Source organism: Ochotona princeps, chromosome 3 (genome assembly GCF_030435755.1).
Source record: "Ochotona princeps isolate mOchPri1 chromosome 3, mOchPri1.hap1, whole genome shotgun sequence".
Taxonomy (NCBI): domain Eukaryota; kingdom Metazoa; phylum Chordata; class Mammalia; order Lagomorpha; family Ochotonidae; genus Ochotona; species Ochotona princeps.
Window position 1 is genome coordinate 34,024,735 of NC_080834.1, and position 23,291 is coordinate 34,048,025.

The following is a 23,291-nucleotide window of genomic DNA, read 5'->3' on the forward strand; positions in this document are numbered from 1 at the left end:
GTAGAACATAGCCATAAAAATATATATAAGGATTCACTAAATATCCTTTTTCTATTTTTAGAGATCTTAACTAAAGTCACAATTTTCAACAAAGTAAAGATTTTCAAATGCCTCCTTAGAATAAAAGTAAAATTAATCTGAATCTTATTATCATTTGTATTAGACTATGTATCTTGTATTTCTGGGACCTTTAAGAAACAATTAGCCTAAGTAGATAAAAATTTTAACAGTATACTCAGATTTCACATAACATACAAATGATCATTTCTGGAACCAAAATATTTTGTTTGATTCCCTATAACTTTAAATGGGGGGGGGGGGACATTTCAGGCTAAAATGTATGTTGTATACCCCATCCTAAGAAATTTCCTGTATTTGTCTAGCAGAACGCACTAACTAAGCAAATTCTGAAGACAAGTACTGTATCATTAACTTTGCAGATTTCCTTTGTTTCTTAGAGCAGAATAAATCTTAAATGTTAGGATGTTTGGACATAAATGAGTTACTATTCTGTGAAGGATAAAAATCTGAAAGGATACTGAGAAAAAAATCTACCTACCATCCGGGAGGCCGAAATGTGCAAGCACCAATCACCAAACTGTATGAGGTCTCAAAGTTTGTTTGTTTGTTTTTAACTTTTCTAACTAAAACTAATTGCAAGCAAAAGTCAATGGTCTTACCTATCTGTGAATTAATTCTTCTAGGTATTTTTAATATAATATTTTCTATTAAGTTTTTATCTTGTTCTGCAATGAATTTTAATATAGCAGTTTTGCTGTTTAATGGTTGCTTAAGATGAAATAACTATTTTTTCCTGATGTAATATTTATCCAGCAAGGTTACCAAGTGAGCTGTAAGTTATTGTCAAAAACTTATTATTCAACTTATTATCTAGTAGACTCAGAAGGCCCAAGATTATCTAAATCTTTTAACGGTCCTCAAGAATTCACATCAGAAAGTCTTTCCAGCTTCTGAGTCTAATTCAGGTTATGCAATAATACATAAGCAACTATTAAATCCCAAAGCATTCATTAGAGTGTTGCACTAATGTTAAGTTCTCAATATTTTAAACAGAAAATAACAGTCCTTCTTTGAATCACTATTATGCTAAAGAACATTCTTCAGTGACAGCTGCTAAGCACTTGAAAGTTTATATATAAAAAAGATTTTTTAGATGGTAACTAATGGACGATATCTAGTGTTAGTCATCCTTCAATATATTCCAGAAAATGTGGGAAAGGCACTAAAATATCTTCAAAGCTCTTCTGACACTACCAAGAAAATCTTACCTCCAAAATATTATCCTGTTGTCATCAACATTTCTACTGGTCAGACTGCGTATTTATCTACTGTGTAAAAATTATTGTATGTGATCATCTGTAAGTATAATGAAGGGAATGCTACACGAGCTATTAAATATAATACTCCGCATAAATTAAAAATGCCTAATTGCTTTTCATCTATGTCAACACAGCTGACTAAAATCTTGCAAGATGTTATAATGAAATACATGGTGCAGTGGTTACGATGTACCACACATTTCATGTGTGTCTGATTTTTTACATTACTTATTATTGAAAATGGCCACAATGCCACTGCAATGCCATGTTATCCTACATCTATTCACATAAACAATTACCCTTAAGACTTTAACATCAGCTTAAAGGTTACAGATGACCAAAGATAACTGCTGGAAAGTGACTTCTCTGGCATGTTAAATGTTTAGACAATAGTAAAATGAAACATAGAAGAAAAATTTAACTTAAAAAAAAATTCTGATTACGGTATGAAACCTGTTAAAATATTTAGCAAAGATTTCTAAAATATAAAAAATGACAATAAACAAGACTAAATGCAAAATGTTCTAATTATTATGTTTTTTTTGACAAAGAATGAATTTTTTTATTGTCTCAAAGAATTCTCAGGTGTAACCAAAATTACTAAGGGAGAAACTTTTTAATTTTGTTAATCAGCTAGGAAAGTCTAGAGGAAAAAAGTTGATATACTACATTACACAATCCAGAACCGTGCTTAATTTTTTTTAGAATTATTTCACTGCAAGTTAGCTTTCCTAAACTTTATAGAACTTCTAACAGGAAGGCAATCAAAAGACTTCAACAGTGACTACCACCAAATTGTACTTAGGTTACAGACTAAGTGTAAACCTTGTACTCAGCAAGTCTTTGCAACTATTATTGAAAATGGCCCGACCTTATTCACTTCCTCCTGAGTATCGCACCAACTGGTTTTTGCAATCAAAATGATGCCATGGTAGCAGGGCACACATCCCGAGTCATTTCATGCCATTTTATCCACAAAGTCTATTGACGTTTACACTCATATACAAGAAGCTGGTGGGGCTTAGGGATTAAAGTAAAATTAATTTGGATTTTATGGAGACAAAAATCTATAATCTTTACCTAAAAGTGCTACACTTAAGGATGACAAAGTGCATTTCCATTTATTAAAATGAAGACAGATTTTAAAAATGCTGTTCAGTGAAAAGGCTGACCACTTCAAAGAACTTGGCATTTTACTCTAGAGGACCATTTCAAGCCTTACTGGAACCAAAAGCGGTCAGTCCTCCTGGGTAACATCACTAAAAGTATTCCACAAAGAGTGACATGTAAAGCTGTAATTTTACAGATCTGTCAAGATAAGTGAAATACCTAAAACATTTTATATTGGGATCATTTTCTCTGGGTGTTTAATCATTATTCTTAGGTCATACAACAGGAATTGGTCTATCTTCCCTAAAGTATAGGGACTCTAATTAAAATTTAAAGATAGCCTATAATACTGGGTCTAAGCTTCTACCAGGAAGGAACTGTGCATAGTTCTGTATTTACTTCCCACAGGAGAGATCTGCTGCTTCCATTAGCCCACTCATGTTTTAATAGGTCTTGTTTACTCAAATAATTTTAACCAACCTTTCCTCTAGATTTCTTCAGGACATTTCTTCTAACCTTTTAATCTCTGACAACCACTTCTGACGACAAAGTTAAAGAATTGTACTGTCAGTGTTGTGACTGAGTATTCAATTTCAAATAAAATACACACACACATTCTCTTGACCAAAGTAAAGTGTAATCGTCAGGATCAACTGAAAAGTCATGTTCACGCATCTTCTCTGGAAAATCCCTTGGAACTCCGCAGTATTTACAGATCTTCACTGGGAAATGCTTCTTTCATGAATTGTCTCCCTAGCTATTTTTTCCCAATTCCATTAAGTGCTTTTTCTGCAAGAAATTACTAAAACTGTACATATCAGGATTTCTAAGTCTCTTATTTATATTCAGCTACTACAAGAAGATTAAGTCATCTGCAAATGTCAGTTAAACCCTTCCATCTTGAGATGTGCAAGTAGCCAGATTAGAGGATTAGCAACAAATCTCACTAACTGGCCTAAAATTTTGTCCAAACCAGCTATCCCCACCAAGCCCCAGTGATGATAACTTGTTTAAGTGTCAAACTCCATGTGAACATAAATCATAACCCGTGACTTAAGTTGCACTGCCTAGTTATTACTATCTAGCATTATTATATAGAACTTACTCTCTTGCAAAAACCTGCAGGTCAGAAACAAAAACAAAAATCCCATGGTGATAATGTCATTTATAAATAGTTTAATGGGGGAAAAAAGCTGATATCCAATTTTCTGATTTGGGTTCTGTTCACTTTATGACTTTATTTTATAAAGAGCATTTATTTGTAGAACTAAGAGTGTTCACTGGAAAATGATGACATGACCAATGTAGGGAACCTGAGGTGAACAGGATAGGTACCTCTGACCTTCATATGCCAGCACTGCAAGTCTGTTCAGACTTTGAAAACCAAGGGCAACAGTAATGACAACTAGTCTATGGTATCAGTTAAAACACCCACCTCCCTATTCAATCTCCACCCTCCCAGATTCCCCCAAGCGTGATTTTGCACAACAAGTTAAATAAAAGTAAACTGTTTTTATTAAAAGATACAGCAAAGGTACAGATACAGAGATACATACAAAGATACATATATATATATTTACATATATATACAGTCTTGCTGTTTTCATGTGCACTATATTTAATAGCACAATCAGGCGGCATTTTAATGGGTTGTTTTGACACTTAGCATTCTCACTGCGTCATTTTGACAAGATACAACTATAGCCCCGTGGAGATTTCAAGGTGTGAGTTCCACTTCTCCAACTTTTAATAGTAGCAAACAGGGGAAGTAAGGGAGTGGAGTACCAAGGCTAAACATTAGGTTAAACACAAGAATTCAAAAGGAGCCAAGGCAGCACAGGGAAGGCAGGAATTTTTTAAATTAAAGGCTATGTGACAAACAACCCAGAGAAATACTAAGCAACCATCATTTAAAGGCAATGTGCTGTGCATCCAAGATGTTCACTTCAGCCTACAATGACCTTTTCGAAATCCAGTTCTTGTGTTGAACCTAAAGATCTGCCTTTCACCCCTCAATCCCTCCACCCAGTCAATGTGCTACCACCAGAATCTAGAGCTATAAAGTCTTGAAGCAAAACGGGAAGCTAAATAGTTATACCTTGGGCTACCTTCCCACAAGTGCAAGGAGGGCCCAATGTTGGGTAGGGATGTGATAACACTTTTCTCTGCAATTCGATGCTTTTCACTTTGTGGCTTGTTTCCACAAAGTGAATTGCATCGAGTTACTGTCAAATGAGAAGCTGCGGGTTGTTTCATCTGTCGTTTAACCCGGCCCTGCCGTTTAACCCGGCCCTAAGAAGAGTGAAACAGAATCCAAATCAGATATAAAATAACAATCAAATGGCAGATTCAGGTATAAAAAAGTAAAAATTATAATAATAATATTCTCTACTTACCTCTGAGGGCAAATTGCTGCTGAAAACATTATCATCATCTTTGTTTTCTTCCCCATTCTTCTCTACGGGAACCCACTCGCCATACACACTGTCAGCCTCCTTCTTTCGATGCTGAGATCCAGAGGACACAGGAAACTCCTTTGTTAATGTGACTTGGCTTTTCGGCGGAGTTGGCTTTGCTGCAGCAATCTAAACAACAAGGTGATCTTCAATCAATTCTCAATGTAATAACTACAGTAAATGGTTTCTCAAGTTTTGCAACATTATCTAAATAAAAATGTCTTGCTATTTCTCACATAAATAAGGAGTAAATCTCCTGAGTTTTAAGTAGTTATACAGTTGTGCTGTCTCATCAAGCCATAATCACTAATACTCACATTCAGATTGAAAAAAATGGGTTTGGGTTCACTGAGTTTAAAGGGATGATGATAAAAAGGAGGTTCTTCTTCCTCTTCATCTGAAACGTGAGGTTTGTTCACTATGACATCATCATCTTCTTTACTTTGTGCAATTTGTTTGCATTTCTTTAAAAGTAAAAACAAACAAAAGATAAATCTTATATGTTTTATGTAGGGTAACATGTACTTCCTTCAAAAACAAAAAAAACATCAAAACCAACTTTTAGAAGTAAACAAGAAAAGTAACAGGCTACAGAATGGTAACCTAGCATATTAGCTATTATTTAAACACACTGGCTGGTCAGTCATGAACAACATTTATTGAGCACCTACTATGTGCAGAGCACTGTACTGGACACTGTTTGGGGAATACAAAAAAAAGTAGAAGACATGGTCCCTGCTCCAACAGGAGCTTACAATCTAGTACAAGAGACAGAATACATACACATGAAAATAATTGAAACTTTTACAGAGCAACACAATAACACCTGCAAACTGATATAATACAAACCAAGTACATAAGTGCCAAAAGAACATGGGGTTTAAGAGAACAGAGTCAGGCAGAGTGGAGAATCAAGGGTATCTGAAGATTTCTAAGCCAGTTTTCATAATGAAGAGTAAGAACTGGTGGGGAAAGGAAAAGATGTCACTCTAACTTGGTGGTTGCCAAAAGGCAAGACACTTTTTTGAAGGAACAAGAGGGCTAAAGATGAGGCTAAAAACATAGGAAAAAACTAAGTGGCCACAGAATTTGAGAAGCTTTTATTTGATAAGTAAGCAGTAGAAGCTTTTATTAGGCTCCCAACTTTTAAAAACGTAGTAATTCATGTTACAATAAATCTAAGTGAGGAAACAAATTAACAAGCTTTATGATCCCCAAATGTACGGCAAAACACAGCTTGGAGCATTTTTGATAAGGTTAATAGCAATGTTGTCTCTCCATGAATGCTTTGGAATAAAACTTAAAAAGAATGAAAAATAAGGCATGATGGAGAGGGTGCAGCTGATGAGGTCTGACACATAAAGCAGTCAATTCCTTCCTGAGAAGCAAAGGAACAGACTACATTACCTGGCTTTATAAAAAGGTCTGAACAAAGTTGGGTAGACCTGTCTATACAAGCAGTAGAATTCATCACATCTATTATCAAGTGAAAATTTACAATAAAAAGCTTATTTAGCCAAAAACACAGAGTGTATCAAGCTTGTAATCAAGGGGAACAGAATATAGACAGTGGCAGGCTGGCATAAGGCTAGCCAATAACAAGTTTCAATATATGAAACAGTGTGGTATTTCTGGATCCTAGCAGCAATTATTTTAGCATCTCTCATAAAACAAAACAATGCTTTAAAAAAAAAAAGCCTCAATTGAAAACATCAAAATTTTAAAAACAAAATTAAGTGTTTATAATATATGTTACTGCCAAAACCCGAACCGCAGGAAGAACTGATAATGGCCGGCCATTATCACCAATGGCTGGTACCAAACAGCCAAAACCCGAAATGTTGATGCGAAAGAAGTTCCTTTCAGGCAATGGCCAGCTATTCTCATTAATTTCCAAGCTCCGGTGGCAAAAGATCATTTCTGAAGATTGTCTGTGTCTTTGCGTATATGCAGTACACTCGTGGCGATCAGTGAACACGTCGTGAATGGAAACTGTAGGCGAGCTTCTGCGTGTTGCTCACTCAACACCTCCTCCATTCAAACGAACCGTCCCACTCCTCAGTCAGTTTGGCTTCTAAAACTGGAAAGCAAAAGTAATGGGAAGTAACTTAGCTAGCGGAGCTTAGCCATCCCGGATAATGGCCTGCTAAATAGAGCTTCTGCCGCTGCCACAGCTGTATTTCGGGTTTTGGCCGCTCGGTGCCAGCCATTATCAGTTCAGCCCACAATTCGGGTTTTGGCACGCTCCAGAGTCAACATCCCTGGAATAATCCATTTAAGAATGATAAAAATTCTGTCTAGCTTACCTCAGTTAGCTCTTCTATAGTAGCTCCTCCTGACTTTTTAGCAACTTTCTCTTCTATTGTAGGTGGAGGTGCAGGCTTTAGGTTGGGCGGTAAAGGAACACCAGCCTTAGCACACATGGCAGCTGCATTAGCTTTGGCTATTTCAAGTAACTGAGCCTTATCTGCAAGAGGAAACACAGAAGCAGTTTTCCTAAACAGACATACATTTTATATTACCAAAAATGTGTTTATGCCAATAAAACTAAAAGCATCCATTTTCTTCAACAATTTTTAGTTGTGATGAAACTACTGTGGCTCCAAGCTTTTAGATGGTGGACCCTTACTTCAAAAATTAAGTAGACAATAAACTTGCTGTTCAAATACTAACAAACAGCTAATTCTAACAACTGTAATAAGCCATACACTTTAAGATACAGACCTGCCAAAGTCAACTATCTTTCAGATTATCACCATTTCAAATTACCCTTCTAATTTGACAATTAACTTTCTTCTCTGGTGCTCCCAAGTGCCTCACTTACTTCAGTTCAACAACCAGATCTGCACCTGTATGCAGTTCTACCATTTCATACAAAGTGATGTAACACTATTATCACTTTGGACACTGCTGCTCTGACTGGAATAAGCAGGTACTCAGAAAATTCTTGTTGACCTGACTCTGCCTTAACATCTTTCTTCATCTACTTGGATCATTGATTACTCATACTTAGTGATGGCAATCATGCATGTACCAAATTTTAACAATCTCTGCATACTAGTAAAAATCTAAGAAAATGAAGCATCAATTTTTAAAAGCTGAATAAAAACATTTCATCTTCTATAGCCACCATCATCCTCTCGGTTTTAAATACCTTCCACTACTAACTATAGCAATCAGGATCACATTCATAAACCTATTTGTCAGGAAACCTATAATGAATATGTTAACTCATTAAAAAGAATCATTACTTTAGGTAACTTACAACGACCTACATTGGAACACTTCCAATCACAATCTGAATACCAACCTTGTTTTTCATACAAATCCACTTCATTGTTCGTCTTCTAAAACAGCTCAAGCTAAGCTAAACATTCAGGTATCAAAGCAACTCACTTCTAACATGTTCCAAAGCAGATCTCTTACACTCCAGTTACAATGCTGTTACAACTTAGTTTCTAAACAGATTAAAAGTAGCAATAAAAATTTAAGGTATTTACCCTAAACCAACTAACCCAAAATATTCCACTGAGTCAAGGTCACAGAATCACTCACCCAAATCTGTCAGACGTTTGGGTGACCTGCCTCTTTCAGAGGACCGGGACCTTTTACGACGGATGGGAGATCTGCTAAACCTTCTTCTCAAAGGTGTTCTTGACCGCCTTAATCTGACAGGTGATATGCTGAAGCTTCGTCTTCTAACGACAGACCTAGATCTTCGCCGCCGGCTAGGGGTTCGGCTCCTGCGGCTGGGGGTGCGGCTCCTGCGGCTGGGGGTGCGGCTCCTGCGGCTGGGGGTGCGGCTCCTTCGGCTGGGGGTGCGGCTCCTTCGGCTGGGGGTGCGGCTCCTACGGTTTGGGGAAACACTGAAGCTCCTCCTTCTACCCACAGACCTAGACCTCCTCCTGCGGCTCGGAGTGTGACTTCGACTCCGACGACTAGGGGTGCGGCTTCGAGCTCTGACTGTTTTCCGGTTATCCCTGGAGCTTGATCTTTTTCTTTTTCTTTCCCTAGATTTTGATCTGTGCTTTGGAGATCTTTTCCGCTTCTCTTTTGATACAGATCGCCTTCCTCTAGATTTGGATCTGGACCTGCTGCTTCTCCTCCTCCGTCTAGAACGTGACCGTGACCGTGTCTGAGAGCGATGAGACTTGGACTTGGAGGATCTCTTCCTTGCCCGAGAACGAGATTCACTGGTACGCTTCCGTGATTTATGCTCTGAAGATTTGGAACGCTTACTCCGAGATCTTAATGAAGAGTCTCTTTTCTTCTCTTTCTCACCTTTGTCTCGGTTCTTATTTTTCTTGCTTTTCTCATGTGTGTCCTTAACCTTAACAAAAATTTCATAGTCATCTTTCTCCTCTGAAGAGGACTCTGAAGCTCTCTCTGCTGTACTGATTCCAACGGGACTGACAGGTTTGTCGCGATCAGCTTCACTTGCAAGTAAAGGTCCTTCAATACCAGCTCTAAGGCTGGCAAGACGCTCCATGTCCTTGGGAAGTAAAGGTCTGACTAGATCTGCTTCATTAATATCTTCAATTGTTGCAGGAAATGCTGAATCAGCTGTGTCTTTGGTAGGGAGAGGAATCTCTTTCTCTTCTCCACTACTTTGTTTAGGACTGCCAGCAACAGCTAACGCCTGCTCACTCTCTTTCCCAGGTAGTTGCTCTTCCCTGTCTTTAACAATATTACTAGATGATAAATCAAGATGAATGTCTTTAGCAGGCAAAGGGCCTTCTATGTCAGCTTCACTACCCCCACTGGGGCTAGTGGAAATTATCATGTCATGTTCAGTGTCTTGAACAGCTAAAGGTGCATCAACATCATACTTACTAAGTGAACTGACAGCACATGGTGTCACATAGTCAACACCCTTACTAGTTCCTACAGCATCAGGTTCCATAGCAAAAGGACCAGTATTAGACAGAGTTCTTCCTACATCAGCTTCAGTAACTCCAGCACCCAATACTGTGCATTGTTCAGTCTCACTGATGGGCAAGATTTTCTCTTCACTAGCATGAACAGTGTCAACAGCAGACACTGTACCATGCTCCATCTCTTTCATAATTAAATGACTATTTGTATTAAGGTCTGAATTTACACCGCATTCATTTGCATAAGCGTCACTTTTCAGGTGTCCTTCGGCATGTGGCTGTTCACCTGAATGCAAAGTCATCATCTTCTGCATGCCAATCTCTGGAACAAGACTCTGATCACCAGAAAGTAAATGCATTCCTTTGACGGCAAGTGGTGCAGACATACCACTAGACTCCAATATTACTGGTGTAGATTCCAAAACCATCTCAGTTGATATAATTTGTGTCTGCTCTGAAATAGTGACAGAAGATTCTGAAATTGTCACAGTAGTTTCCTGAACAGAAACAGATGGCTGTGAAACAATCATAGCAGGTTGAAGGACCGACACTGCCGACTCCATCACAGGCGCAGTAGGATCCAGGACAGAAGCTGACACTGGGATGGTAACATGCTCCGGTTCAGTCACAGCTGGAGGCGCTATGACAGTCACAGCCATTGATTCTGATTCAGCCCCAGGAGGTGGTTCCAGGACAGACTTAGCTGGCAACTCTGGGACAGCCACAACTGTGGCAGGAGGCTCCTGGACAGCCACAGGAGCAGCCTCTGAGACAGCCAAGGCTGGCAGCTCCATAATGTTCTCTGGCTCTGGAGCCGTCACTGCTGGCGCCAACAGTGACACAGAAGACTCTGAGGCAACATGCTCCAAAGCTCTCATGGAATCTGAGTGTTCTACTGCCTCTGAAATAACAGGAGGCTCCGATACTGCCTGTTCCACTGACATCATAACAGTTTCAGTCACTGGTCTTTCTGGAACAACTTCATGCTCTGCGACGACAGCAGGCTCGATGGGTGTTGACACAATGGAGGACTCTGGCTCTAGTGGTGGTTCCGGAACAGTCATAACAGCCTCTGATGCCAACACTGAGGACTCTGACGCCGACACTGAATAGTGAGCAGATACTGCTGAAGACTCAGCAACCTCACTCTGACTCACAGGCGGCTCGGGCTGTGACACAGCCTCTTCGGGAGGCAATGCTGGAACTTCCGTAGGCCAAGTACTTTCAGCTGCTAATGCCGAGTCCTCAGCAGGCAATGCTGTACCCTCTGGTGGTTCCTCAGGAGGCAGTGGTGGTGTCATTGGTGGCTCTTCTGGTGGCAATGGTGGCATTGTTGGGGGCTCTTCAGGAGGCAAAGGTGGCACCATATATGCCTCTGTGTATGTGTCAGTGTAAGAATCAGCATAAGAATCAGCTGCCATAGACATCATTGAACGATCAGTGTAAGATGACATCATAGATCGGTCAGCTGCAGAGTACGATGACATCATAGACCGGTCAGCAGCAGAGTATGACGACATCATAGACCGGTCTGCACTCATGGACATCATGGATCGATCAGCCATCGGAGACATCATGGAGCGCTCATAAGCTGACATCATGGAGCGCTCATAAGCTGACATCATGGAGCGTTCAGCCATCGGAGACATCATGGAGCGTTCATAAGCTGACATCATAGAGCGCTCATAGGCTGACATCATGGAGCGTTCAGCCATAGGAGACATCATAGAGCGCTCATAAGACATCATAGAGCGTTCATAAGAAGACATCATGGAACGTTCTGCAGCATAGGACATCATCATAGAGCGTCTAGATGCTAACATGAGGGGTCTAGGTGCTAACCTGTATGGTCTGGGTGCTATTCTATAGGATCTGGGAGCAATTCGATAGGGTCTAGGTGACATCCTATAGGGATCAGGAGTTAGTCTATATGGGTCATGCCCTAATCTGTAGGGATCCTGTCCTAACCTGTAAGCTTCATGACCTAACCTATAAGGATCATGACCCAATCTATAAGGATCCTGAGCTAATCTGTAAGGATCCTGTGCCAACCTATATGGATCAGGAGATTTTGAATCCAACATAGCAGAGTCTTGGGTACTAGATGCTAACATCTGGGCATCCATGGTACCAGACGCTAACATCTGGGCATCCATGGTGCCTGAAGCTAACATCTGAGAATCCATAGTGCCTGATGCTAACATCTGGGAATCCATAGAGCTTGTTGCTAACATCTGGGAGTCCATGGTGCTGGTTGCTAACATCTGGGAGTCCATGGTGCTGGTTGCTAACATCTGAGAGTCCATGGAACTGGTTGCTAACATCTGGGAGTCCATGGAGCTGGTTGCTAACATCTGGGAGTCCATGGAGCTGGTTGCTAGCATCTGGGAGTCCATGGAGCTGGTTGCTAACATCTGGGAGTCCATGGAGCTAGTAGCCAACATCTGGGAGTCCATAGTGCTAGTAGCCAACATCTGGGAGTCCATAGTGCTAGTGGCTAACATCTGGGAGTCCATGGAGCTAGTGGCTAACATCTGGGAATCCATGGTGTTGGATGCTAACATCTGGGAGTCCATGGTATTGGACGCTAACATTTGGGATTCCATGGTGTTGGATGCTAACATATGGGTCTCCATGGTGTTAGAAGCTAACATATGGGAATCTTGGGCCATCAAGGGATCCACGCCTACTGTTACAGAAGTCTCCCCCACTAATGTAGTAGGCAGCTCCTGTGCTACCGTATTATAGGATTCCAGCGCTGTCGTCGAGGGAACCTCCAGGGACTGCGACACGGTCATCGTTGACAGCTCCGACGTTGTCACCACGGACTGAACAGAGATCTCCAGCGCCACAGTTGCCACAGGCTGCCCAGGCAACTCTGGTGCCCCAGGCTGCCCAGGCAACTCCAGCACCCCTGTTGCCAGAGGCTGCCCCAAAAGCTCCAGTGCTCCAGCTGCCCCAGGCTGCCCCGTGTACTCCAGTGCCCCAGTTGCCATGAGCTGCCCAGGCAACTCCAGTGCCCCAGTTGCCACAGGCTGCCCCGACAACTCCAGTGCCCTAGTTGCCGAAGGCAGCCCCGGCAACTCTGGCACCCCAGTCACTGAGGCCTGCCCAGACAACTCAAGGGCTGTTGTTGCCACTGGTTGTCCTGGCAACTCCAGCACCATTGCTGCCTCAGGCTGCCCCAGCAACCCTGCTGCAGTTGTCACCTCAGGATGCCCAGGATGTTCCACCGCTGTCATCCCCACAGGATGCTCCAACTCTGTCGTCGTCACAGGTTGTTCGGTCAGCTCCATTGCTACTGTTACCGCAGGCTGCCCTGGCAATTCTACTGCTGATGACACTGCAGGCTGCCCTGGCAGCTCCTGTGCCACCGCAGGCGGCTCTGGTACCTCCTGTGGCGGCTCCAAGCCCACAGATGGTGCTGGAAGCCCTGGCAACTCCTGCGACAACTGTGGCAATGGTGTCACAGAGGGCCCCGGCAACTCAGGCACTGATGTCACAGGGGGCCCTGACAACTCAGGCACTGGGGTAGAGAGGGGCCCTGGTAACTCTGGTACCGGGGTAGCAGAGGGCCCAGGTAACTCCAGCGATGGAGTCACAGGGGGCCCCTGCAACTCCGGCATGGAGGTCGCAGGTGGCCCCGGCAACTCCAGCGCTGAGGCCACCGACGACTCCGGTAGATCCAGCGCCGTGGTCTTCGGCAGCTCCAGCAACACCTGTGGTCTTGTCGCGGACGAATCTGTGCTCTCTGCTGGTATTTCTGCAGGCTGTTCTGGCAATCTAAGCCTTTCAGTTGCAGATGACTCAGGAAAATCCATTGCTGTTGATGTGCTTGGCTCAGGGTGCACCACAGTAGGTGCCTCGGATACTGTCACAGGGGTCTCTGCTGGCTCTAGCACTTTTGCTACTAGAGGTTCTGCCAATATGATCTTGGATGACTCAGTACTTGCACTCTCCAACGATTTCAGCAGACATTGCTTGTGATACTCCAATGACATTGCTGCGACTGGCTCAGATGACTTCAGTGCTACTGTGCTAGTAGGCAGCAGCGCTGTTGCACAGGAATCCAGACTCTTGGACGTAGATGGTTCCAGCATGACTGCCATAGGCTGCTCTGACGGCTCTGAGATTACTGATGTTGATGCAACTGACAGTTCTGCAGTTTTTGTAGCTGGCTTTAAAGTTTCTAAGATGTGTGGCTCTGAAACCTCCATTGCTACTAGAGGAGGTTCTAGCAAAACTGCTGGCGATTCACTGCTCTCAGAGCGGCCAAATGCTCTCACTGGCTCCAGTGCCACTGCTGAAGATTCAGCATCAAACTTTAAAAAGGAATCGGACTCTAAATCTACGTTCCCATCATTATGAGATTTCGGCTTTGACTGAGATTGTTCTGGTTGTCTTTTGTATTTTTTTTCCTTTTCTTTCTTCTTTTTCTTCTTTTTGTTTTTGTGCTTTTTATGCTTCTTTGATTTTTTGGCAGGAACTTCTTCAGTAGGATCTGTTTGTACAGACACACATCTACTTTTTCTTGAGGTCTCTTTCATTTCTAAAATAGAAATTAACTTTGTCAGGTGCTTCCCAAAGTAAATTTCGGTAACTCACCTAAACCCGTATTTTCACTCCGCATTCTAAAGCACCAAACGTAGCATAATACCTTGTGTTAAACTGAAACTCACTAAATAAACAACATGAAGACTGTCACTTCTCCAATTTGTGTTTCTCCAGCTAGAGTCTTAATTTGAAAATAATTATTGGATTATAATACAACCATAGAAATATTTGCTTTTCTAAACTGGTATATTTCCAGCTCACAAAATACACAGCAAACTACAATTAAGCTACTTTTATCATGCACATTTCACATTATCTTAATTCCTGATTTTGAAAGGCAGAGTAAGAGAGCAGGAGGAAGAAACAGAGGATGGGGATGATCGATTTTTGGCTCCCTGTTTCACTTCCCAAATGACCACAACAGCCACGTCCGGGCTCAGGCAAAGCCAGGAGCTGGGAACTCCATCCTGGTCTCCATATGCAGACAAGTATTTCAGTTAAGCCATCTGCTTCTGCTTCTGCCTTCCCAGATACTTCAATGAAATCTGGATCAGAAGAGCATGGCCAGGCCTCAAACTATCAAGGGATGCCCAGGTTCTAAGAGGCAAGTTAACAGATGGTGCCACACCATCAGTCTCGAATTTTATATCATTTGCTAATTCTAACTGATACAAGCGATATCTTGGCACTCTACAACAGAACGTCTGCTTTTTAACCTAAATCAATCACTGGTGAAAGACCTTGGTCAAGTTACTGACAGTGTACCTTCTTAAGAGGCAGATAATAAAGAAGTCTAAACTCACGGCATAGTGGGGACCATGCATTGTGACAAAGCAGGTTAAGACAGAACCCACAAGGCAGGGGATCTCTTTCAGGAACTCAGTTCACATTCTGGCTGCTCCATAAAACTACGTTTTAATGCACCTGAGAAAGCAGCAGAGAGCTACCCCGAGGGGGAGACCTGGAAGAATCTCCTGATCTGTCATCAGCTTGGCCACTGCAGCCATTTGGGAAGCAAAACAGGAAACAGAAGATCTCTCTGACTCTGCATTTTAAGTAAATCACACAAAGCCATGCAAAGCACACAAAACAACGTGACAGCAAGCTCTCAGCAACATGCAAACATCTCATCACAAAATACAAAGCATTAAGCAAAACTTGAATTTTAGCTAATCATGCCTACAATATATCCCTTCCATTAAAGTAGCCAAAATAAACCTTAGGTAACCCAGATGAAGCTGGTAAGAAATTCCAGCAATCACTAAAAATGCATGGCACATGGCAGATTTTTTGTTGCTATTGTTTTGTTTTTTAAGATTTATTGATTTATCTGAAACACAGTTACACAGAGAAAAACAGGTTATCTTCCATCCATGTCCTGATTTATTCTCCACATGCCGACAACAACTGGGACAAGACCAGGCCAAAGCCAGCAGCCTGGAACTCATCAGAAACATGGGTGACAATGGCCCAAACACTCTGGTCATGCTCCTCTGCTTTCGAAGATACTCTAGCACGAAGCTGGATCACAAGTGGAGCTGCTGGGACCTGAACCAGCACACATACAGGATGCTGACAATGCAGATCGTGGCTTAAATTACTGTACCACAACACCAAGCCCCTAATAAAACACTGTATGTTCTAACAATTTCTTTTAAGATTTATTGTATTTTTATTGCAAAGTCAGATATACAGAGAGAAGATCTTCCATTCATTGATTCACTCCCCAAGCAGCCACAACAGCTGCAGCTGAGCTGATCCAAATCCAGGCGCCAGGACACACCCATATGGTATCCTGGCCATGAGAGAACTTTAGCTACTAGGCTATGGCACTAGACCCCTAACACTTTCTATTGTTTATTTCATTTAGCAAAGCCCAGGTCACTAATTCAATCAAACATACCTAGAGCCTTGGATCTACAGAAGGCTTAAAATTCTAAGGCCCAGCATGGTGGCCTAGCAGCATGGTGGCCTCGCCTTGAATGCACCAGAATCCCATATGGGTGCCGGTTCTAATCCTGGCTGTCCTGGTTCCCATCCAGCTCCCTGTTTGTGGCCTGGGAAAGCAGTCGAGGATGGCCCAAAGCTTTGGGACCCTGCACCCCTGTGGGAGACCCGGAAGAAGCTCCTGGCTTCGGATTGGCTCAGCTCCAGCCATTGCAGCCGCTTGAAGAATGAACCATCGGTCGCATGATCTTCCTCTCTGTCTGTCCTCCTCTCTGTGTTTCCAATAAAAATAAATTTGTCTTTTAAAAGTCTTCTAAACATAAATAATAGAAATGCTAATTATCCAAATCAGTTCGTCTTCATTATGCTTAACTCTAGTGGACATGAAATGGATAAAAACCCCCAATTTGGATCTTATTATTATTTAAGGACTTATTTTTACTGGAAAAGTAGATTTATAGAGGGAGATACAAAGACAAAGATCTTCCATCTGCTATTTCACTCCCCAAGTGGCTGCTAGTCTCAAGCCAGGAGCCAGAAACTTCTTCCAATTCTTCCATGCAGGAGGACAGTCCCAGGTCTTTGAATCATCCTCTACTGTTGTCCCAGGCCACAAGCAGGGAGCTGGAAAGGAATGTGAGCAGCCAGGACACAAACTGGAGCCCACATGGGATTCCAGGTGTGCAAGGCGAGGATTCTGCTACTAAGTTGATAAACAGGGCTCCTAATCTGCATTTTAAAATAAAACTTCCTGGGCCCGGCGGTGTGGCCTACCTGCTAAAGTCCTCGTCTTGAAAGCCCTGGGATCCCATATGGGAGGCTCCACTTCCCATCCAGCTCCCTGCTTGTGGCCTGGGAAAGCAGTTGAGGACGGCCCAAGGCATTGGGACCCTGCACCTGCGTGGGAGACCCAGAAGAGGTTCCTGGTTCCCAGCTTCGGATCGGCGAGCACCGGCCCGTTGCGGCTCACTTGGGGAGTGAGTCATCTACGGAAGATCTTCCTCTCTGTCTCTCCTCTCTGTATATCTGACTTTGTAATAAATAAATACATCTTTAAAAAATAAATAAATAAAATAAAATAAAACTTCCTACACGGTATTTTTTTTAATGTGAAGATTGACTGCTTTCCCAGGCCACAAGCAGGGAGCTGGATGGGAAGTGGAGCTGCTGGAATCAGAACCAGCGCTCATATGGGATCCCGGCATGTGCAAGGAGACGACTTTCGCCACTAGGCCATGCCGCCGCGCCCCCTACATGGTATTTTTAAAAATTATTGGGGCTCGGCGGCGTGGCCTAGTGGCTAAGGTCCTTGCCTTGATCCCATATGGCCGCTGGTTCTAATCCCGGCAGCTCCACTTCCTCTCTATCTCTCCTCCTCTCAGTATATCTGACTTTGTAATGAAAATAAAATAAATCTTTGAAAAAAAAAAAAATTATTACAGGTCTGGGCCCGGCGGCGTGGCCTAGCAGCTGAAGTCCTCGCCTTGAACGCCCTGGGATCCCTTATTGGCGCCCGTTCTAGTCCCGACAGCTCCACATTCCATCCAGCTCCCTGCTTGTGGCCTGGGAGGGCAGTCGAAGAGGGCCCAATGCATTGGGACCCTGCACCCATGTGGGAGACCCGGGAGAGGTTCCTGGTTCCTGGCTTCGGATCGGCGCAGCACCAGCCTGCTGCGACTCACTTGGGGAGTGAGTCATCAACGGAAGATCTTCCTCTCTGTCTCTCCTCTCTGTAAATCTGACTTTGTAATAAAATAAATAAATCTTTAAAAAAAATTATTACAGGGGTGGATCCTTGGCTTGGCAGGTTCAATATCCACCTAGAGACTATACAGCCGCAGACCATGAGAGGCAGCAGGAATGGCTCCAGGAACTGGATTCCTGCCAACCCAGCTGGAAGACACAGACTGAGTTCTAACCCAGCTAGGACCACCAACGTCTTGAATCAGCAGACAGCTCTCTCTCAAAAGAGATTAGATCCTGGCTACTGACCACTCAAAACCAACATGTAGGAGCCAGCACTGTATGGTGGTAGGGTAAGTTGTGTGCTATACACCTGGTATATTTTACAAGCTTGAGTCCTGGAATTTCCACTTCTAATCCAGCTCCCTACTGATGCACCTGGGACAGCAGCAGAAGGTGGCTCTAGTGCTTGGGCCCCCGGCACCCAGGTGAACCGCCTAGCTCCTGGTTTTAAGCTAGCCCAGCCCTGGCCATTGAGGCCATTTGGGCAGTGAACCAGTCAATGAGGGCTCAGCAGCTCTCACTCCACTCTGCCTTTCAATGAAAGAAATTTTGAAAAATTCACATAACAATCAGTAACAAATCACACTCAAACTTTCAAAGGAGGACTTATCCAAGAAAGTCCACCACTTGCAAAGCCCATATCCCCTACCAGAAAGCCCAGTTTGAGTCCTGACTACCTGACTTTTGATTCAATTCCCTGACAATGCACCGGAGACCGCAAAGATGCTCACGGAATACTTAGTTCCCTGTCACTCTCCTAATAAGAAACCCAGATTTCCAGATTCCTAGCTCCCATCCAGTACTGTCCTCTGTGGAATAAACTAGCAGATTAAAGCTGTCTGTAAAATGTCTTTTAAAAAGGACAGCATTAGGGCCCAGCACAGTGGCTAAACTCGCCTTGAATGAGGCAGGATCCCATGTGGGTGGCCAGTTCCTGTTCTGGCTGCTCCATTTCCCATTCAACTCCCTGCTTGTGGCCTGGGAAAGCAGTAAAGAACCCAAAGCCTGCACCCATGGAGGAAACCCAGAAAAAGCTGCTGCTCCTGGTTTCGGGTCAGCTCAGCTGTGGCAGTGACAGCCACTTAAGGAATGAACCATCAGATGGAAGGTCTTTCTCACTGTATCTCCTTTTCTCTGTAGATTTCCCTTTCAAAGAAAAATAAATACATCTTAAAGAAAAAAAAAGGGGGAACTATCCTACCTTAAATTTATGAAGGTTTTAGATTTAAGCTACATTTAAATAACTTTCACTGGGGCTTTTGTTTACTGAGCAATGGGTTAAGCCAATGCCCAGGACCCTAGGTTTCCATCAGAGGCCTGCTGGGATACAGCTCGCTCCTAATGCCTCTGGGAACACAACACGGGATGGCTCGGGTACTTCGGCTCCTGCACTCTAGTAGGTGACCAAGAAGCAGCTCCTGGCTTCACCTTGGCTCATCGCTGGCAGTTGCACCCATTTCAGTGAACTAACAGATGGAAGCCATTTTTAACTCTTTAATATTAAGCTTCATTTTTATTGGAAATGTAGAGTACAGAAGGACAGAGAAAACAATCTTTCTTCCATTTGCTGGTTCACTCCTGAACTTGGCTGTCTCCTCCTGCTGAGCCTTCAGCCATGTGGACACTGGTTCATTCCTTAACTGCTGCACCACAAACCTGCTCCATTTTAATGGCCCAAGTGTGAGACCCAGATGAAGCCCCTATCCACTAGGTTAAGCCTTACACAGCCCTGGCAGCTGCAGCCATCTGGGAAGTCAACCCAAGGACAGAGATTCATCTGTCTTCCCCTTTCTCGTAAAAAAAAATAATAAAAAACTTTTAAACATTTTTTCAGACAGCTGATTATCTCCAACTTACCTGGCTTACTTCGTAGTTCGGTGTCTAGGACCCCAGAAAGCACTTCTTCTATCTTCTGTACTATTTCTTCATTTGGGAGATTCCTGGCAGAGGCAGCTGCTGCATCACCTGCCTGGTTTCCTTCAACAGGTGGATTTGTTTCACCATTCAGCTGGCCTTCATTCTTTCCACTTAATAAGAAAAGGTATCAGATTAATCTTTTATCACACCATACAAAAAAGTACTACCTAATTAATATCATCTTACATTATACTGTCCCTTGGATGCATGTTTCCCAATTCAGATGCTCATACGTGACTTCCTTCACAGTCTTACAATTAGGACATATTCATTTTTAAGTAAAACGCTTAATAGTCAAGATTAGGAGAAATTTTTCAAAACAGGTTTTCAAACACTCTCTTCTTTTTATTTACTTATTTACTTATTTTACATAAAATGCCCCAGAAATCTGACTTAAAGCTTTTCAGTTACCTTTACAGCTTTCTCATGGGTTCCACCACAAATCCAAAGACACATATGACCTAATCTGGTAGACACTACAGCCACAATAAAATCACACCTGTGCACACATCACAACAATCACCAGCAGCAGTATTAAAGACAAAAAGCACAGGCTACCAATACTGCGTAAAAAGGACAAACTGAAGTCTCTGGTCAGTTTGTTACTGAAATGACATAAGATTTAAAGGAAAAATAATTTACATGATTTTTACCTGCTTACCTAAAACATGATGAAAACAATGTTGTTCAAAAAAATTTACATAATCAAGTGACAACTCATTTATAGTAACAGTAAAAGGATAGACAGCTTAGCATATTTTCAATTCACAAGCTCAGAAGATTTTTCACATAAATTGTCATTCACCTCCTCATTCTATTTTTATGTGAATCTATAAATTTTGAAAAACATTAATTTTAAATATAATTCAATTTCATTTCAGTTTCAATTTTGCTGAAAACACATAAGAGAATTACACTCCAATAACTATCAAAACATTGAGGGATCAAAAAAATCCAGTAAATTGTCATTAGAAAACATTTAGCTAGTTTCCTAATATAATAGTAATTATAGTGTTCCAGTGGTCTCCATTATTTAGCTCGGTCGATTCCAACACAAATCTAAGATCACTACTAGTTATTCTGATTTTAGACATTAGAGAATTAAGCACAAACTTCGCAGGAGATCACAACTCGTTGGAGGTACGCCCGGCTTCCAACGTGTCTGTATACAAACAACTAGCTCAATGTCAGTGTCAGCACCTGCACTGGTGAGTGAAAAAGCACAAAAGAAAAAAAAAATCTCACTGAAATGGCAAATAAAAACTGATAATGAACTACACATAATGAAAAAACTGTCTACTTTTCTGTAAATGAATCTTGCAAAATTTTTAATTTTCTTTCTGGAGCAAACATTTGTGCACTTTGCATATACTACGTGGTCACGTACATTAGTTATTACAAATTTCATCTCAGAAAATTACTATTTTAAGCCAATTCCTTGGGTGATTATGATTTCATATTAAGATTACCAGGATGCTGATCACAATTACTGAAAAGCAAATTTCAAACCTAAACGTACAACAGCATACAAGAGAAGCCAGTGCAGTCATGAGGATGTTCCAAAGACACCGTGATGATCAGTTATTCACATATTAGGTGGAAATCAAAATCTCATTCCCAAAACTGTGTCATCTCCATGCACAAGAAAACAATGAATGAAAAACTTGAGGGCTTCAGAACACAAACTGCTTTTCTATTTCATAACCACAAAAAAACTAGTCTCCGATAAGTTGCTTTTTAAAAAGCCAAGGCTTATTAAAATAAGCAAACATAAGTCCTCATCGCATGTGACCTGAAAGCACCTAGGAATGGCAAATTCCCTCCGCCTGGGTCTTCTCTAGTCCTAAATCCTAAAAACACCACAATCAGATGACACATTTCCCAGTTAAACCAGCCATTACAAAGAAACAATCCTAGCAGTAACACAGCTCTGTCCCAACCATCCTGCGTCAGGACCCTTCATTTCCACCTGCCCTATATCTGGGGAGGCTCCAAATCAAAAACTTCTTGCTCTCAACTTTCAAAATACCAATTCACGAAAACAACTGGACGTGAAGAGAGATTTCCGTTTCCCTTCTTCCCGTCTCCCGGATTTCGAGAAGTAGATCTTGTCTAGAAAGCAAACGGCCTAACAGCAGCAGGAATCAACAACACGACCCACACAACCCTTTCTGTGTAAGCACTTGTTTCTTTGGACATCGTTCCTCCAGAAGGTTCCGGGAAACCAAGGAAATCCACGTAAAATCCTAACAGCAACCGCAAAGACGGCGTGTTGGTCGAGGATGTCAACGGACGCGGCGTGGAGGGAGCGACTCACAAAGTCCACTTTCGCTCGTATCCCAAAGTTCCCTTCCACCCCCCCAACTCGAATATTTTATCATCCCAATGACTAATATTAACTTGAATGGTTTTAAATTCGAAACTCTGGCCTATCAGAACGCTGCGTGGTGGCCAACGCCGGGCCGCTAGGACCGAATCGTCTAATTCAGGAATCCCGGCCTCGAAACGGCCCCAAAGCTCGCCATTTCCAGCACCGGACTGAAGATGACCAGAAACGGCCGTTGGGGGCCCCGGGCGGCCCGCCGGCCCCGGGCGGCCAGCTCGGCGAGGCCGGGAGGGGGAGGGGAGCGGCGGCGGCGGAGGTGGAGCCGAGCGAGGGCCTAGGCCCGGGCCTCCGAGCTGCCCGGCGGGGCCCAGAGCGGACATCCCGGCGCAGACGGCGAGCAGGGCGTGCGGGGTGACCCCCCGAAGCGTCCGAGTCCTCGGGGAGGGCAGGGAGGGGGCGGATGGGGGGCCGAGGGGAGGGCCCGGAAAATGGATCCCGGGCCCAGGCGGGGCCGCAGCGGAGCCTGAGCCGGGGAACGACGGCGTCTCTGGAGAAGGGTGCCTCGGAAGCCGAAGCGAGGGCCCTCGCGTCCCTTCGGAAGCAGAAAAGCCTGGGAAGCGCTTACCTAGAAAGCTCCTGTTGGATTTCCCGGAATTTACTGACCACGAAAGATCTAAAAATCTGCTCGATGTCGGCCGCCATGGCGTCCGCTCCGTTCTCTCAACTCCTCCTCGCTAGTCCTCCAGGCTCCCAGCATGCCTCGGGAAGAGGCGCAGCCGGCCAATTCCTGCTCTCGCTCTCCTGATTGGCTCCTCAGGAGCATCCAGCCCGGCTCGCTCCGCCCATCAGCCAATCAGTGCGCCCGGCCCGGCTCTCCCCGGCTGTTTCTGAGCGGCTGGGGTAGAGGTGCTGACGTTTGCGCCGCACACGGCTGCGGCCGCCATGTTAGTGTCTGACGCAGGCGCCATTACAGGAGAAGCAGCTCCATGGTGGCCCTGTTGGTCTAAATTGTGACCTGTCT

General features: G+C 43.3%; 1 protein-coding gene across 7 annotated transcripts in view; it reads right to left on the minus strand.

The window, feature by feature from the left end:
- The window catches only part of SON (SON DNA and RNA binding protein), a 32,288-nt gene extending 9,003 nt beyond the window's left edge, over positions 1-23,285 (minus strand). The window contains exons 1-7 of one of the 7 annotated variants that reach the window (XM_058661682.1): positions 22,896-23,284; positions 19,885-20,054; positions 8,462-14,329; positions 7,213-7,373; positions 5,224-5,370; positions 4,847-5,035; positions 3,944-4,742 (exon numbers count right to left, since the gene is read on the minus strand). In XM_058661682.1, coding sequence (XP_058517665.1) covers positions 4,488-4,742; positions 4,847-5,035; positions 5,224-5,370; positions 7,213-7,373; positions 8,462-14,329; positions 19,885-20,054; positions 22,896-22,972 — 6,867 coding nt within the window. In that variant the 5' untranslated portion in view covers positions 22,973-23,284 and the 3' untranslated portion in view covers positions 3,944-4,487. Of the gene's footprint in view, positions 1-3,943; positions 4,743-4,846; positions 5,036-5,223; positions 5,371-5,544; positions 6,987-7,212; positions 7,374-8,461; positions 14,330-19,884; positions 20,055-22,895 lie in introns of those variants that run through there. The other 6 variants (XR_009245152.1, XM_058661679.1, XM_058661678.1 and 3 more) reach the window with 6 other exon arrangements.
- Positions 23,286-23,291: the final 6 nt, after the last annotated feature.